We start from the raw sequence: 19,700 nt of genomic DNA, 5'->3' as shown, positions 1-19,700 counted from the left end.
ACGAATTTCCACCTTTCAGCTGCCAGATATTTTTTGTAGAGTTTTCGAGCATTGACCCGCCGCTCTGCAATGTGCCTTGCTCCTAGGTGGTGTATGAGGGACTTGTGCTTCTACAGTTGCAAATTTCCATTGATTATGCAACAAATGGTTGACTGGGAGGATCCCACACATGACACTATAGCTCTTTGGGTTTTCGCTGACAACAAGCGACTGCACTTTTCGTACTACCTCCCTCGTTCAACTTGGAGCAGGTTGCAGTTTCTTCGGTGTTTTGCGCCCACTTGTAGAAGTTTCGCGGGATTTTCCTTTGCCATTCAAAACCTTATGGATACCGAACTTCAATACACTAAAATTTTTCAACTTGCACCTATCAATAATTTTCGCAAAACTGTACCCTTCCAACCATGGGTCCAATTTCCGAGGCATGTCGACATTAAAACAACTTATACAACTGATACACCTGTTCATAAGGTTTGGGACTGGGCCTATGGGGGAAGGGGGACTTTACATTGCTGCCATACGTCACAAGCAGGATTAATGTCAAAATCGTTATCAAAAGGCTGAACCAAAATCCTCCATACATGATCCATATTACAAATGAAGTTTATGAAGTACATATGGCATTTTCCAATATGAACTGAACACTGGGAATAATAATAAATAACATCTTAATACCAACCAGCACATGATATCTTTTATTCTTTTAGATAAAATAGCATGCAGAGGACTAATTTACTACACCATAAAGACTCAAATTTTCAAGGAGGATAACTCACTAATTATTAACATAATACACATTATTTTGTATACACAACTTAAATGTACAGAAACTATGAGTATCCAATATAATGCCTTATATTAATTGTTTGTTAGTTACCAGTTCTTATATAATGCTGTTAAGAATATCTGATTTGCAAGGAGGGATTTTTGCTGACAAAAAATGATCAAGGGTAACACTACAAAATAATTCATTTATAGTACAGTATAAGAATATAAACACCAGGGTAATAATGGAATGATGGGAATAAAACTAAGAGGCAAACTTACCAAAATTGGCAAAATGGCTAACTAAAGTGCAGACAGTGATTGTTTTAATAGCAAGGAATAGGCGAATATGACTTGGGGGTTCTGGACAAGCTATATTGAAAGAGGATGGGAGGAAAGACAAACCAGAGAGAGAGAGAAAGAAAGAAAGAAAAAGGGGAGAGAACGTAATAAAACATATAACAAAAAACAATAACAAAAGTTTGACTTGAAAAATGCAAATAATAATTTAAAAAAAAAAAAAAGCAAACAATACAAAACTATCCACAAAATACATTTAATTCAATGGAGCACAACAAGCATTTTAATTGATACAATAAACTTACTAATACACATATTCTAAAGACAATCACATAACTTGTATAAATTACACAATTCAATAACAAACTAAATTAAAAAAACAAACATTTTACACAATTTTAATAAGTACATACTACTTATAATTCTAAACATGATACACTATGAGGTAGGTTCAATGAGTTCCAATAATGATGATATTGTATAATCTGATAGTAGTAACAAGAAAGCAGATGGGCTGAGGTGGCAACTGAAGTTTAACATTGACAAATATAAAGTACTGCATATGGGTAGCATATGCAGTAGTAGAGTAACATACTACAGGTACACTAGAGTAACATACCAACTGTGTGGTACTACACTCAGGGTAGTGGAGAATGAAAAGGGATGCTATATAAGCTTGCTTCCTTTATAATTTGCCACTATTAATACTAATTAGTATACATGTCTTATTAATTACCTTGTCACCATATACTTATCAAAGAAATTGTGGGATCACTATAGGTGTTCTGCTCACTTTCTGGCAAAGCTTTACATTAACTTGCCACTAAAATGCCAACAATTTTACTCACTAATATTGCCTCTCCTCATCTCCTACTCTGATGAGCACAACAAAGACTACTCTCATGCATTGCATAACTAGTAAAGAATGGCATTATGTAGACCTACAAATGATTTAATCCTTACATATGCATCTTTATATGTTTATCAGTAATAAACTCATTTTCAGAATTTTGTGAACCTACCTCATATACTAACTTCAACATTCTGTGGGTATCTTCAACATCACCATTACACAGAATTCAATGGCATAAACGCCAGTTAATTCTATATAATAGTGATGACGTTAAACTATTAGTAGCAATCAGTAGTTTTAAAAGGGCTTTTCTGCATATAGCAGGAAAAATAAGAATTTTCATTAAGAATTACAGAATGGCAAATGTTAATATGGAAGAAAACAGTATATTAGAAACCTACAATCAATCCTCTTCCGCAGTACACACCAAGCAAGGGCTACAGGTTCCAGATTAGAAGTAGAAAAAAGAAGAGATTAAATGATTAGTTCTGAGAAGCAAAGATTAAATTATTAGTTCTAAGAAGCAGAGATTAAATTATTAGTTCTAAGAAGCAAAGTAGAAAGAAATATCATAAAAGAGCAAGTTTTAGAATGAAATAGTGTTATTTCTAAAACAGCAGTTCTGGAAAAACATTATGTAAGAGGTCAAAGGAATTTAAAAAAAAAAAAAAAATCTTAGCATCATTATGCCTTGTTGCTAAAATGATTAATATCATACATATATGAAGTTCAGAACTTTGAGTAGTTTAAAAATTAGCGTTAGGACAACCATGCTATGAAAGGATTGAGAAAGTATAAGTTTTCATCATAGCATTTAATTTTTTAAGAAATAATGTTCTCATTTATACAAATTAACATATCTGATTTATCATATACAGTAAAATCATTTTTTTTTTTGTTTACTTTTTTTTTTTATCTTAGCTTAAATCTGAGTCAAACATAATACAGGCTGGCCTCGATTAACGCGCTTAATTCGTCCTGCAAGCACATCACGCAAAACGTTAACGCGTTAATCGAATATAATAATAAATAGGAAAAATTATAATTGGTACTTGACCTTCTGGAATGTCCATAAAGAACTTTAAAAATACCTTTTAAATAACTTTTTAACTGTATACAATGTAAAAGATAATGAAAATAATTATGGAATTAAATGTTTATTGCATAAAACAAGGGTTCCCAAACTGTGCACCAAGGAATATTTTAAATTTTCGAGGAAAACACAGCGACACTCGCCATCTGTTGGACACCGCGCAAACTACTAGCTCGAGGTAGTTCACAGTTTCAACATTTCTTATTAAGTTGTTTGGACCTAACTACTAAAAAGAACTGTTAGATTTTTCTTTTAGTCTGGGTGCGCCTTAAAAATAATTACTGAGACATTAAGGGCGCCGTGAACCAAGAAAGTTTGGGAACCTCTGACATAAAATACACAATGAAGAAATGACTGTTGCAGTAATATTTGAACAGTGTTGACTTTCTCTTTTCATCAATCAATTTCCGATAGCTGACAACAATCTTCTCTGGGGCCCTGGAGAAATAAATATCGCAGAGAACCTCAAACCTTTTGTTTGAGGTTCTATGCGATATGAAAGATTTCATCTAATTCTTTTACCGTTATGTCCTTCACGGTAACATTTTCATCTGGCTCATTTAAAAATTTGAATTTTTATGCAAGTGTGCATTGACTTTATTAGCAGGAGACAAACAAGTAACACGTCTTCTTCCGATGGTTGATGGAACACACCAAGGCAGGCAGCTGTTATTTGGTTTTTAGGAGCATTAGCAACTAAGGCCATATTGCTCCGGGATATGCGGTGGTCATTCCTTGACCTTTCCGCATCCTCCGTATTTGGTGGTGACGGACTCGACCAAGGCAGGCAGCAGGCAAACGTTTGTTAATGGACCGTACCACTCGCGGTAAGCTTAATGCGCGATTCAATCTTTTTCAACTACTGCATAAAAAAAAAAAAAAAAATCGCGTTAACTGGAAATTTGCATAGTGTAAAGTGGTATAATTTTTCAAATACCATTAACTGAAAATCGCGTTAATCGAACTCGCGTTATGCGAGGCCTGGCTGTATACTGTTTCTCTTCGGTAAGCAAATCCATAGCTTTAACTGTAAATGTTCTAGGTAATAAAATTTTCAAATCTAAATTTGAAAATTATCTTAGAAAATTGCATTAGTGTTCTATGCTAGAAGCTGCTAAGAATTTTCTGGATCTTAAGTTGAATTTAGAGTTCAAGGATTTTAAAGTCTTTCATCTGGACCTATATTTCCTCATACAGTGGAATCTCGTTAACAGAAAGTTCAAGGGACCTAAATTTTCATGTTTTGTAATAATGAGGTTTGTAGTAACGAGGTCCCCCAAAAGTGTCAAATTTTACTGTTTTTTTTTTTTTTTTTTTGGTACATGTTGCTGTTGTTATTTGGTTTTTAGGAGCATTAAGCAACTAAGGCCATACTGCTCCAGGGATATGCGGTGGTCATTCCCTGACCTTTCCGCATCCTCCGTATTTGGTGGTCACGGGCTCAAACCCCGGTCTAATCAAGAAGCGTGTGCTACGCACTGCTGCTCCTGCACACCTGGCTACGGAGGCGTCTTTTTGGTACATACTGTATATCTAATAATAATAATATCAAAAATAAATTAATAAAATAAAAGCCTTGTCTAACAATACAGTAATAGGAATAACATATTTTTTTAAAGATTTTATTTTATTTCTAAAATAAACTAAGAGAAAAGCAATATTAACGGAAATGAAAATATTGTACAGTATATATTTTGATATATACAATATTTTAGTAGCACAGTAAAAAGAATTACAATCTTAATATAAAAGGAGACATACAAACCATCGACTTTTTAATAAATTAATCTAATTTAAAGAAAGAATCCAATGTTGTTTGCACAATGTTTGTCCTATATGCATTTTTAACTACAGCACAGACGTTATTAAATGCAATAGTTGTTTCTTTATCAACATTACTGCAGGCCATCACATTCTCTATTATGTTCAATGCATTTTGGGCATCTTTTTTAGATGGCAGTGTGGTACCCAGCAGCTCTTCTGGTGTCGGCGTTGCAGTGGTAGCAACTTCATCATCCACCTTCACAAACTCTTCAAATTCGCCAACAAAATCCATATGCTCCTTCAAATTCCTCCATTCCTCACTGTTGCTATCACATTTGTCTGCTGGACCATGTTTTTCGATGATGTTCTCTCCAAAGCCACTCTTTCTGAAGCAGCTGATTATTACGCTTGATGTAATACTTTCCCAAGCAATAAAAAGATTACGGATGGCATCCAAGACACTCCAATTTGGCTGCAAATTGTTCCCCCCTATGTTGTGGATCAAGTATCAGGCAGGCTCAATATGCTCTCTTGAGTTATAAATAATGCCTTGATCCAGTGGCTGCATTAAACTGGTGATATTGGGGGGTAAAAACAGCCGTATATTTGTCAACTTAAGTGTCTCGACAGAATATGCTGTACGGCGGTCTAGAATCATCAAAATGTTCCTTTTTTCTGAAGGCATTGTTCTGTCCAATTTTGATAACCAAGACTGAAAAATTTTGACCATAAGCCAAACACTTCTATTGGCCTCATAATCACAGGGAAGTTGGTTAACTGCTTTAAAACATCTTGGCTTGGAAAACTTACCAATCACAAGTGGGTGTAGTTTTGTACTGCCATCTGAATTGCAGCATAACAGAACAGTGAATATTTGTTTAATTAATTTTCCACCATGACAAGATTCTCCTTGAACAGCAAATTATAATATCCTTTACCTCATATTTTTCAAGGATGGACCATACAGAACACAACCAGTCTGTAGCCTTTTCTTTGTCAACCAATCCAGACTCGCCGCAAACATTGCACAAAACCAAGTTATTCCTGTCTTTAAATCTTTGGAGCCAGCCACTTCTGCATTTGAAGTCACTAATTCCATGTTGCTGAGCTAGATAATTTGCCTTTCCTTGCAAAATCAGACCTGATATTGGCAAATTAAATGCACACATTTGTTGATACCACTCGAAAAGTTTTGTTTCAAGCTCCTCGTGTTTTGCACCATGCATTTGTTTCCTGTTTTTCATCGCTGCTCCAGTGTCACGCACTTCAAGTCTTTTTTCGGTATTGTAGATAAGTAGGTAAAGGGATGTTGTATTCCTTTGCAATCTGTTTTGCTTCTTTCCATCCAATCAGCCTCTTGTATAATTTTTAGTTTAATTTCCAGGCTTAATTCTGTCCATCTATGTTTTGTTGCCATAACACTGTTAGATAAGATTTAATATAAACAAATTTTAAATTAATTTAAAGACAAGTTCCGAAAAAGACATCAGCTCAGATAAAATGGCACAAAAAATTGATTGCTGTATACGATAGCAAAAGACTCTTTGAACTGGGGTAATAATTGCAACTGACCTTATTCTTGTGGAGAGTAGGGAGTGCATGCAAACAACTTAGAAAACCTTTTTATTCTTTTGTTAATTTAACAACTCATCCTTCAGAAATATGTTTTTCAGAGTGCACTTGACGTTGTAGCTGTTATAAACTGCTTTTGTTTACACAAAACTAATTTCTAACAAGTCAGTGCCATTCTTCGGGAAGTAGGGAGCCAGGTGCAATAATCGGATCACTCTGCCTAGATTTGTATTAAACATACAAAAAGCTGTGAATCCTTTGCTAAGGGTGGTTTTATTAAACATAAGATAATACATTTTTAATTTTTGGTTTCAACACCACAGGATTTTAGAGATGTTACATATTACAGGATGTTCTTTCTAACACCCTTTCCTCAACATCAGGTGTTATGCTTCTGAGCCTACCTGCTTGTACTCCATGCGAAGCGCCCATGTTCTCTAAGGCGTTGATGTACCCTGATGAATGTGTGCCTGTTGGGCAACCTTCGGCGGGGAAATGCTTCTCGGTACAAACGTGCAGCCTCAAGTGCACTGCTGTTAGCTTTACCATACATGAAGTGCATGTCTGCATACTCTTCATTGCTGTAACCTCTTTCCATCTTGACTATCCTTTCACAAGTACTTGTATGCCTGCTACATCTCAGAGAGAGAGAGAGAGAGAGAGAATAAGCAAAACCTAACCTAAAGAAACAAGTCAGTGATGGATCCCAACTCTGTATAGTTCACCTTTAAATTATTGACCATCACTTTTGAAACTCCCTCTATATATATATATATATATATATATATATATATATATGGAAACTTATTTTGCATCCTGTAGGAATAAATGAAGGTACTGTGAAAATACCATAATGTGAACCCAATAACGCATTTTTTTTTTTTTTTTTCTGTAATTCATTCCAAAACCTCATAAGTTGAAATTTTTGCTATATAACCAAGCTATTTAACTTTCTAAAAGTTCATTTTTATAAAGGAAATTGCAAAAGTTTCACATAAATTTATGTCAGATAAACACAACACAAAAATCACTTAACCAAAGGATGTAAAAACAAAACACGTGGCCAACATGTTTACAAATGTTACTATTGGCTAAGAGGAAGAAAGGCTATATGGTACGGCCGGAAAACGCACTACACTTTCATACTTATATTTTTTCTGAAGCACATTTCTGGAGGTCATGACGATAAAACAAGAACAATTTGCACTTTCTGGTTTGAGCTTTTCTGTTAGTGAAATCTATTATAAGCAGATAGTAAACTATCTTACTGCATTTATGATAATACCGATAACTGGAATTGTGTGGGTGTTCATGGTGAAATGTGTTTTTCCTTCATCAAAATCTTCAATCATATAAAAAAAAAAACAATTTTCAGAATCTTCTCTTCATTCCTATTTACTTATTACAATAATGAAGGGAAAGCGACCAATGGAAAGTGCAAGTGCTGGCAGTGCTAGGAAACTTTGACTTCAGCCACCACAATTTAAACTTAATATAACATTTTATTTCATTCTTAAATCTACTTTCATCTGTCATTCCAAACAAAACTGATTTAGAAATGAAGATGAAAATGATTAAGAAGTAACAAGCAGGACAAAGTTTGTCATCTATTGCACAGGAATTGGGTCTCACGCTTCATCAGTGAATACTATTTTAAAGGTCAGTGCACGTATAAAAGAACATGTTAAAGGATCAACACATTTAAGCTTGACAGTGCTCACAAAACAGCATTCAGGTGCTATATCGAAGATGGGAAAGCTATTAATAATATGGATGGAAAATCAGATTCAGAAGCCAAGTGCACCTGAGTCTAATGGCCATTCAAGCAAAAGCAAAAAGTATTTATGAAGATTTGATTCTATATATTTTCAGTTCAACTATTGTTTTGTCAGTGGTGTGGTTTGGACATGCGAGTACTAAGCTTTCTGTTTTATTATTTTTCACTGCATAAGGACCACCGTTATGCAAATCTATTGCATCGGCGGTATGGCAAACCCCAAGCCAAGTTTGTGGAAAAGCAATGGGTGGATTATTAGGTTCAAACATCATGCTGATTTTCACAAAATTAAAGTAAAATTTTTGTAATTGCACACTTTTGTAATTTTTGTACTTTCAAAATTTTTCCTGCACATGAGATAAAAAAATTGAATAAATAATTCTATTTACACGCTTGCCAAACATTTCTTTTTTGCTTCAATCAAATTCAGTGCGCATAGTTGCAACTGCTGCATAAGACTTTAGGGAAAGTCCGACTTGCATAGAGTTCTGCAGAAAACAACCTTTACGTAAGTCGGAGAGTGGCTGTATTATTATTAAATAATGGTTTTTACACTGCAGTTTTTGATTTTAGTTGTTAAGGATTAGAATTTTGGCTTCAGCCACCAAAAATTTAAACTTAAACAACTGTTCCATCCACGTATCATGTTATGCAATGTATTCTTGAAAATCCATAAACTTATATTCACAGACACTTAATTTACATGTATATGTTATTCCATTAATCACACTGATGAAACCATCAGAATAGCTGGTTGAACGTCAACTGCTTTAGCCATAGTCACCTCTTTATATGATATCTTTATTATAAATTGTCAGCTCAGTGAGACTGACATTTTTTTTTTAACTTGGGCATTTTATATTATGGTTTTTTTTCCCCTCATCAAAAGCTGCCATGCCACTGTAATAATGCAAGACTACTACAGTAAAATCTTGTTAATACAAATTCAATTTATATAAAGTACTTGTTTATACGAACCACATATCATACCCATGTGAAAGAGTAGGCTTTTCTATGTAAATATATTCATTTATTATAAAAGTTTGTTTTCACCCTGTGAGAAATAAATATTGTTATTTTGTATGTTTAATAGAAATCTTGGCACAGTTGCCTGATTATTGCCTCTTGCCACTCAGTTCCCTGCTTCCTGAAGGATGGCACTGATGTTTTAGAATTTACTTCTTAATGGGGGCCTGATACAGCTCAGAGAACTTCATATCTACCTACATAACAAGTCCTAGATCCCTTTCTTCCTCCTGTTTTTAATTCAACCCCCACCAAGTATGCACCAGTTATCTTGGAATTAACATTCCCAAGTGTAAGTAAGACCTTGCATTTTGCTGCACTAAAACAGCTGCCACTTTTCTGACCACCCTTGAAGCCTGTTCAGGTCATCTTGAAGGAACGTTGCTTGGCACTGATCATTAATGGCTTTTACATCATGCCCTCTATAGCTGTGTCAATGTTGTTTATGAAAATCAGAAACAACAGTGAACCAATCCTTAAAGACCTCCCTTCTGACATTACACAATCACAACCCTCTGCCATCTGCTCTGCAGTCCCTTCAATCCATCTTAAAATCTTGCTAGTAATCCTAACATGTTCATTTATACAGTAAGCTCTCATGAGGGACTGAGCCAAATGCTGTGATAAAATCCAAATAAAATATGTTGAAACTGTTCTATACATTCAGCTCATGTGTAAGAGTCAAAATAACTTGCCAGGTTAGTTTAACATGATTTTTTTCCTTAACAAAACCATGTTGTGTGTGTGTCCTTCAGAATGCCATTTCCATCTAAATGTCACTGGATTTCCCTAAGATTGAAGTCAGAAGAACTGGTATACAGTTACCAATAACAATGGCAATTTGCCAATCCAAAGGAATCTTTATCAAGTCCAATGATTCCACCATAATTAACCGCAATCTTTCAAGGTACTCTCCGGCTGCCTCCCTCAAAATTACTGGGTACATACTATCATGCCAGGAGCCTTGCCTGCTTTCAGGTTTAAAAGTTTTCCCTAATAAATAATCTCTGACATTTCAATATTGTTAATTTCATGCTTTCCAGCCTAACTCGCACAGACTCTCCTCACAAGGAAGGGTCTTTCATCAATAACGATCAATGCAAAGTACTTATTCAATTCATCAGTGACATTAGCTGGATTGTCTAAGACTTTCCCACACATTGTACACAAGGGTTCGATTTGATTAGTTTTCTTCTTACTTCTGTTCACATACACAAAAAACTCCTTGCCCCCCCCCCCCCCCACTAGCCAGTGCTTTCTCAAACTCAACCCTGGCTACCCTGACCTTTTCTGTGGTGCTACTGAAGATCAACTTGTAGCTGTTGTCGCATCAGTACTTTTCATTGCTATGTAACTTTTCAATGCCATATTTTTCTTCTCTATTACTGTGTATGAAATTATAAGTGCCAGGAAGTAGAATTTTGAGAAAATTTTACCATTTTTTTGATTAATTAACATATTAAATTGTGTTTTACAAATAATTTATATAATCATAGTCACGTTCGTTAGCTTATTTTACTTACTATTCATACCGCTACTGTATCGGCGTTTTGGTAGGAATATTGTAGCACATAATGTGAAGTGCAGTGGAATACCAGGACTTTATTGTAATAAATAAGTAGCTCAAAGGTTTTAATCACTTGTTCGGTACATATCCTTTTGTGTTTAGCAAAGGAACTTTACTTTTTATTAAGGATATAACTAATTAACACTGCGATTGTAATGGTACAGCATAACATATATTTGAACTTGATAGCATAAGACATATCACTGCATTTAGGAATCTACTAGCTTAGTAGTACTGTCAATTAGTTAAATTTATTGATTTTATTAATGTCCATTGTTAATCAAATAAATTGTATTTAAACAGAAATCATGCCACGGAGTGGAGCAGCATCGCAAAGGACACAGTAGAGGGAGTGTGGTGGTTCAGGGAGAACTGAAGGGGCCGATTCTCCAAAATATCACAGCCCAACAAAATGTGCAATTGTGTTTACAGACCTTTCTGGAACAGGATATGATTCAATCAAGGGTGCAGAGAGTGTGAAGAAATTAGGTGCCAACTCAGCATTCTGATGGACGTTTATGAGAGTTTGAGGAGTAGGGTAGATGCCTTCAAAGGAATTAAAATGGGGCTCATCAAGCTCTCAGCTGCCCAACTCAATGCCAGAGCTCACACTTGTGCATCGGGCAACTCAGCGGCAATCTTTAAGGCAGAATGCACTGGTCCTACAGGAGCTAGTTATTGTCTCTATTGTCTGGGATATGGGAAATATGTTGTGCAAAAAGGATAGGTGGTAAAGGACCAAGATATGTCTGCCAGGGGCAGGAATAGATGACACAGTAGATATCATCTTTTAAGGGTACAAAAGGTGAAATTGTTGTACACATTGACACTAATGATATTAAGAGTAGGAGATCTGAGGTCTTAATTACCATGTACGGGTCAATGTTGAAAAAAGTTGAGTTAGAGTTAAATTTGAAAGTGTGTTCAATTCTGCCCAGACACAATTGAAGGGAGTACATCCCTTGTTATTCAATTCAACCCTGGAGAGAATGTGCAAGGATCATAGGGTAGAATTTTTCACAGCTTGGTCTGCACTTGTTATCAGGGATGGAAAACACTTAAACCAAAGTGGTGCAAGAATATTTGCTGATGCTATCGAGGCAGGGAGAGGTGGGTCAGAAAACTGTTAGAGTGGGAGGATACACAGACTAATAGCTTAAGAGTCACAGGCCGAGGTGAAAGCGATTCTTGCACTGCTACTATAGTAACATGCAGCAGCCTGGAAAGCGAGAGTGTGGACTTCACGCCCTGCTGTGGGTCATCATGGAACAAATAAATACATGGGCTGTGTTAGCGTAACTAAGAGTAACAACATGTGCATGTACACGAATGGAAGGAGCATTGTAAATAAATTTGATGAACTTGAAGTTCTGGTTAAGTCATCAAATGCAGACATTGTAGGAATAGTGGAAACATGGTGTCACTCAGACACAAGTGATGCTGAATTTGAATATGGGGAGTGCAATGTATACAGGAAGGACAGACAGGGCACGAGAGGTGGAGTGGTTATGCTCCTAGTTAAGAAGCACATTAAATCTAAGGCATCCAGTTGACATGGGTGACAAAGTGCAATGTTGAGTCAGTTTGGTGTGATATAAGCAATGGGTAAATAAAAATGGAGGAGTGTGTTTTATAGGCCTAATGGCTGTGGTAATTACACCAAACAACTATTCAGAGAAATAGAGTGGGTCAGCAAATCAGAAGATCTCATAATGGGGGATTTTAACTTGCCAAATAACTGGAATTTGTGGGTTGGTCATTCACAGACTAGTACGACTTTTGTGGATTTCTTGGATGGCTGTTTTCTACAGCAGAATGACAGAGGCAACAAGAAGAAGTAATACTCTTGATCTGGTTATCAGCAGTGATTCTTCTGGCATTAAGAATCTGCAGGTAAAGGACCCACTGAGTGGCAGTGACCACATTGAACTACTGTGGAATTTAATTAAAAACAACTACCGTCAAGGATAAACAGAAAGGGTTTTGCTTTCTAAAGGAAACTACAGTAGTCATAGACAGTTTTAAATTCTGTGCAATGGGATCAACTAATGATATTACCAACAACAAATTCTAAATGAGAAGCACTCAGAAATAATCGTAGAAGCAACTAGGCTTTTCATACCAACTAAGAAATATAGTTCAAGGTTTTGACCAGAATGTATGTCAGATACACTGATGAAACTTGAGGTAGAGAAGAAAAGTGCATGGACGCATATAAATTATCAGACAATACACAACCTATGATAGATATAAACTGTCTATAATAAGTCACAAAGGAGGTTAGGCAAGGCAGATAAGAAATCTTTGGTAAGGATGCAAAGAAAAACAGCAAAGGCTTATTTATACAGTGAACCCCAACTTCACGATATTAATCCATTCCAGAGACACTATCGTATTATGAAAATATTGTAATGTGAACCCAATAACAGTTTTTTGGTAATTAGTTCCAAGACCTCGTAAGTTCGAAATTTTTGCTATATAACTAAGCTATTTATCTCTCTAAAAGGTAATTTTTATAATGGAAATTGTACATATTAATAAAAAAAAAAAAAAAAACCACTTCAACTAAAGGATGAAAAAACAAAAGTCAATTGTTTACAAAGGCTGCTATTGGCTAAGAGGAAGGACCACGTGGTCTAGTCGGAGACAACTGTAAGTCAAGCCCATTGTAAAGTGAAATGAGTAGGTGCCTCCTAACATGGTCACTGGTTAGTAGAACCAGCTACTTTATAGAAGAATTAAATTTCAGAAAACCAATTCAAATCATTAACATGCACTACACTTTCATTGTTATCATATGTTCAGTTAAAAGAATCAATTTTGAATGCCTTTATATTTCTGGAGGTCACGACCACAAAACAAAAACAATTTGCAGTTTCCGATTTATAGGTCTTTTCTATTAGTGCGATCTTATTGCATTTGCAATACTACTGATAGCTGGAATTCTGTGGGTGTTTATGTTATTATAGTGAAATGTGTTTCCCTTTCCATGAAACCTCCAATCATATAAAAAACAAATTTTTAGAGTCCTATTTCAGTCCTATTTTTTTAAGCTTTGTAAACTTGTTACTCCGTATCTCACTTGCACGTATCATGTTAGTTGTAATTTGTGAGTGCTATGTTCTTGGTTATTGATTGCTTATCTTTTTTATTTTTGTGTTGTAAAATTTAAAAGTCAGTGAACGGAAATAACAATTAGTTAGTACAGTGGTTTTCAACCAGGGTGCCACAACAACATTCCAGGGGTGCCACGTAATTTGGGTTTAAGTTACTTAAACTTATTATTTTTTAATTTATATGTTTATTTCATTATAAAAATCATTTTATAGTATCTTTTTAATTTTGAAGTGATCTATAATTGATGTTTACTTAGAACTTCTATATAAAGAATAAAATTATTATTTATTAAGAATAAAATAATTATTATCTCTCTCTCTCTCTCTCTCTCTCTCTCTCTCTCTCTCTCTCTCTCTCTATATATATATATATATATATAATTATGAATAAAAATTAAAATTAAGTAAAGAAAGAAAATGGATTTGAATTTGAATAGAGATAAAATGGAATATCAATGATATGAATTATGGATCAGGGACACTGCAAGAGCAAAGGTACCCTACAACCATAATGTATATATAGAAAATTATTTTATTATTATTTTTTTTTTTTAATGTTATGTGCAAATCTTTAATTTAACTTATGCTAATAATGAAAATACCGTGTACCCTGGGAGCGATGTATGTTGAATAAAGGGGGGAAGAACGGAAAAGAGTAACGTTATAAACAAAGTGCGAATTTTGAAAAATGCAAAATTTGAAAAGAACGAAAATAGAAATAGCAGATTATTGAAAAGAACGACCAAAGTAGAAATAGCATTGCAGTATCTTTCATAATTTCTGTGTCTTCTTCAGAGGTCATCCACCTAAATTATGAAAAAGAACAGCAATACTCTTACTTCTGTATTAAAAATAATTTTCTATATATATATATATATATATATATATAGAGAGAGAGAGAGAGAGAGAGAGAGAGAGAGAGAGAAAATTGAGTAGGGGTGCTGTTATTAAAAAAAGGTTGAAAACCACTGAGTTAGTATGTACTTATTATAGTATTAATTAAGACATGTACGTAAGCATAAACTTATTTTAATTTTGCTAACCCGTGGAAAATATTCTTCCGATTTTCACATTATTTAATTTTCTTAATTGGCAAGGTAATAAAGTGTAAATTTGTGCTTTATAGCTTTACTTTTATACCCTGTAGATAATGTTCCTCCTTTTGTTGCTTATCAGAGCCACCGTTTAATAGAATCAAAATTCAATTTACAAACGGGATTACAACAACCAGCACTTACCACATATTGTATAGTGAATGGAGAGCCCACCGTAAAGCAGGGGTACGCTGTATATGTAAATGCTAGAAGGAAAGGGATGAATCACATTGGTCCACTCGATATTGATGGTTTAACTGTTGTTGATGATGCTGCTCAGGTTACTGACAAACTGAGTAGGTATTTTGCATCTATGTTCATAATGAGGAATTCTTAAGGGATCTGAATGCCAGGTATTCATCAAAATCTAACAGGGAATTAAATGATTTTGTAATAATGGAGAGCAAATGGATGAGAAATTGAAATTAAACATACAACCCCGGTATCAAACAGATGCCTCTGTATATGTATGGGATCTATCCAATTACATTAAGAGAGGCAGCAAAAGAAGTATGCAAACCCTTAACCATAATTATGAGAGTATCTCTAAATTCAGGAGAGGTCCCTATAGACTGGAGATGTGCAAATGTGTCTCCAATTCACAAAGGGGATTCAAAGGATGAAATGAGTAATTACAGGAGGACCATCTGGACAGGAATACATTTATAATGTAGTCGCAGTCTTGTCTGACCAATTTGATTAGATACTACGATGCGTAACAAAGAAACTAGATGCAAAAAATAACTTGCATTTCAGGAAAGCATTTAATATAGTTATCAATAGAGTGCAGTACAAATTGGAGCACTGTGGCATTAAGGACAAGTTACTGTGATGGATAAAGAGATGGTTGAGTGGGAGAAGACAGTGATTACATACAGCCACTGTTTTTTATGGAGCAATATTATTAGAAGCCTTCCAGGGTGGGTGCTGGGCCCATTGTTGTTTTTTTTGTGTTTATTAATGATATTGACAAAGGCATATCAGGCTCAATGTCTAAGTTTGCAAATGATGCAATGGTTGGCAGAGTGGGTATTGACAGTAATGAATGTATGCTGCTGCAACAATAGGTAAAAAAATTACACAGAATGGCTGAGAAATATCAATCGAAGTTTATCATTGACAAATGCAAGATACTGCATATGGGTGGCAGTAATCACAGAGTAACTTATTAACTCTGTGATTACTGCCAGAGTAGCTCACTGAGAGAAGCTCGTTATCCGCTACCCTGAGTATTTCACTCAGGGTAGCGGAAAATGAAAAGGGCCCGGGCATAATTGTACAGTCATTATGAAGTCACATATAAAGGGAAGGGTTTTTGCTTTCGTAAAGGTGACTACAGTGGTCTGAGACAGTATTTAAATTCTATACAGTGGGACCAACTGATGATGATGTTACAAACAGCAAATTCAAAATGGGAAGCATTCAAAGAATTAATCTTGGAATGCTACTAGACTTTTCATACCAACAAAGAAATATTGTTCAAGATTTAGGCCTAAATGGATGTCAGATGAACTAATTAGACATGTGACAGAAGAAAAATGCATGGGATACATATAAATTAACATGTGACACAGAAGCCTATGATATATATATATATATAAGCTGGCCTGTAACCAAGTTACAAAAGGAGGTTAGGCAGGCGAAGGCAGATTACGAGAAATCTTTGGCAAAGCATGCAAAGAAAAACAGCAAGGAGTTCTTTACTTATGTAAACTCTAGAAGGGGACGAATCAGATTGGTGCACTTCATACCGATGGTTCAACTGTTGATGATCCTGCTCAGGCGGCTAACAAACTAAATGAATATTTTGTATCTACATTCACACATAAGGAGTTATTCAGGGAGGGGAATGCCAGAGGTGTATTCAACCCTGGCAGTAAGCTAGATAATCTTGTAATAAAGTGGAGGAGAAATTGTTGAAAATAAACATAAGGCACTTGGGGTGGATAGAATCAATCCAGTTATATTAAAGGGGCAGCAAAGGAAGTAAGCAAACCCTTAGTCATAATTATTATTTTTTTTTTTTTGGTAGTTGTTGGCGCATAGGCTTCTGTGGCCATAATGCACCTCCCAAGGTTTTTGCAGTACTTTGATCCAAGCCTGAGTCGGGAATCGAACCCGCGACCTTTGGGTTGCCAGGCAAGCACTTTACCCGGTCGGCGAGTCATAATTATGAGAGCTTCCCTGGACTCAGAGGAGGTACCCATGGACTGTAAATGTGCAAATGTGACCCCAATCCACAAAGGAGGATCAAAGAGAGAGACACAGGTAATTACAGACCTGTTAGTTTAACTTCTGTTCCAGGGAAATTAATGGAGGCACTGGTTAAAGAAGCATTACAGGATCATCTAGACAAGACTTCAGTTATAGCTCGGAAACAGCATGGGTTTGTTAAGGGGAAGTCTTGTCTGACTAATTTGATTGGATACTATGATGTAATCACAAAGGAACTGGATGCAAAGAATAACTTTGATATCATATATTTGGATCTTAGAAAGGGCTTTGATACTGTGGCACAAATTGGAGCAGTGTGGCATTGAAAGCAAATTGCTGCTATGGATAAAGGGATAGTTGAGTGGGAGAAGACAGAGTAGTAATCAATGGACACTGCTCTTCGTGGACTAATGTTATTAGTGGAGTTCCTCAGGGTTCAGTGTTGGGTCCAATGTTGTTTTCTGTATTTATAAATGATATTGATGAAGGTATGTCAGGCTTAATGTCCAAGTTTGCAGATGATACGAAGGTCAGCAGGGTTGTTAATGACACTAATGACAGTGCATTGCTGCAACAGGATCTAGAAAAGTTGAGCAGATGGGCTGAGAGATGGCAAATGAAGTTTAACATTGACAAATGTAAAGTACTACATATGGGAAGCAGTAATCACAGAGTAATGTATCAACTCTGTGGTACCACACTGACAGTAGTAGAGAATGAAATGGACCTGGGGGTAATTGTGCAGGCAGATATGAAGTTTTCTGAGCAGTGCAGATGGTCCGCAAGAGTAGCTCATGGTGTCTTGTCAATGATATACAGGAATTTTTCTAGCAGGGATAAGGAGGTGATTATCCCCTTGTATAAGGCAATGGTCAGGCCACACCTTGCGTACTGTATACAGGTCTGGAGGCCTCATTTTAAGGAGGATGTAGAGCTGTTGGAATGAGTACAGAGAAGGGCAACAAGATTAGTGAACAGAACAAAGGGTTGCTCTTACAAAGAAAGGCTCAAGTTTTGCAAATTACAGTGTCTGGAGACTAGGCACTTGCGAGGTGATCTGATTGAGGTGTATAAAGCTTTGGATGGTTTGAGCATGCTCAATGCTCATGGGATTCTTCCTCTTGCTCGGAATAATCACCTGAGAGGGCATAAATTCAAATTAAGGAAAGACGGTTGTAGGATAGATGTGCAGAAGTTGATAGCTTAAATAAATTCAAGGCAGAACTTGATAAACATTTGGAAAATAGGTGAAATAAGGGTTTTTTTTTTTCTTTTTGCTGATGCTATATAAGCTTGCTTTCTTGCATCATGTGCCCTTGCTATCTGAAGTTATCTGAACAATGCAGACATGCTGCGAGGCCCATCAATGGGTTTTGTCAATGATATACAGAAATAATTTTGCCAGCAAGAATAAGCAGGTGATTATCTCTTTGTATAAGGCCGTGGTTAGGTCATATCTTGAGTACTGTATACATGTCTGGAGGCTTCACTTTAGGAAGGATGTAGATCTGCTGAGCGGCTTCACCGATATTGATTCACCCTTTTATTCCCTTGGCCAGTTTAGTTGCTCAGAGGAATGCTGAGAAAGACAACTAGACTGGCCAAGGGAATAAAAGGGTGCTCTTACCTAGAAAGCCTTCGGTTCTGCAAATTGCAGTATTTCAAACTAGGCATCTGCGGGGAGATCTAATTAAAGTGTTTAAAGCCTTGAATGGATTGAGTAAGCACAGTTAATGGTGTTCTTTCACTTGCTGAGACTGAACACGAAGGAGCATAAATTCAAGTTCAGGAAGTATGATTGCAGGAAAAAATGTGAGGAAGTTTTTCAGTTGGTGGGTGGTTGATTGTTGGAACAGGCTTCTACCTGTTGTTGTGAAAGAGGATGGGTTGAATAATTTCAAGGAAGAACTAGACAAATTCTTGGAGGGTATATGGATAGGTGAACTGTACAGTTTTTTTTTTTTTTTTTTTGGCTGATGGCTCATGTATCTAGGACATGATCTAGCCAAGGAGGATGCCTTTGTGTGTGCTAGGTGTCTAGAGTGTCAAGAAATTATGCACCAAGCCAGTGTTCTGATGGGCATCTATGAGAGCTTGAGGTGTAGGGTAAATGCCCTCAAAGAAATTAATGAGGGGCCCATCAAGCTCTCAGCTGCCCAGCTCAACAGCAGAGCTCACTTCTGTGCATCAGGCAACACAGAAGCAATCTCCAAGACAGAATGCGCTGGTCCCAATTTTTTTTTTTTTTTTTTTTTTTTTTTGATTTGGTAGTTATTGGCGCATCGGCTTCTGTGGCCATATTGCACCTCCCAAGGTTTTTGCAGTACTTTGATCCAAGCCCGAGGCGGGAATCGAACCCGCGACCTTTGGGTTGCCGGGTAGGTACTTTACCCACTCGGCTAGCCCGGTCGGCTGCTGGTCCAAATGGAACTAGTTATTATTTGTGACTCTATTGTCAGGGAGACTGAGAATATACTATGCAAGAAGGATAGGTGGAACAGGACCAGGGTATGTCTGTCAGGGGCAAAAGTTAATGACGTAGAGCAGATATCTTTTAAG

At 36.1% G+C, this 19,700-nt stretch overlaps 1 protein-coding gene across 4 annotated transcripts in view; it reads right to left on the bottom strand.

Moving 5' to 3' along the window:
• Positions 1-19,700, bottom strand: part of pns (DENN domain containing pinstripe) — a 371,641-nt gene that overhangs the window by 153,685 nt on the left and 198,256 nt on the right. For 2 of the 4 annotated variants that reach the window (XM_090388148.1, XM_090388145.1), the window contains exon 16: positions 1,048-1,137. In XM_090388148.1, coding sequence (XP_090244274.1) covers positions 1,048-1,137 — 90 coding nt within the window. Of the gene's footprint in view, positions 1-1,047; positions 1,138-2,319; positions 2,356-19,700 lie in introns of all 4 variants that reach the window. The other 2 variants (XM_090388147.1, XM_090388146.1) reach the window with 2 other exon arrangements.

The sequence above is a fragment of the Mastigoproctus giganteus genome, chromosome 13, assembly GCF_048544385.1.
Source record: "Mastigoproctus giganteus isolate SK-2022 chromosome 13, ASM4854438v1, whole genome shotgun sequence".
Taxonomy (NCBI): Eukaryota; Metazoa; Arthropoda; class Arachnida; order Uropygi; family Thelyphonidae; genus Mastigoproctus; species Mastigoproctus giganteus.
This window is presented reverse-complemented; position numbering and strand designations above follow the sequence as displayed.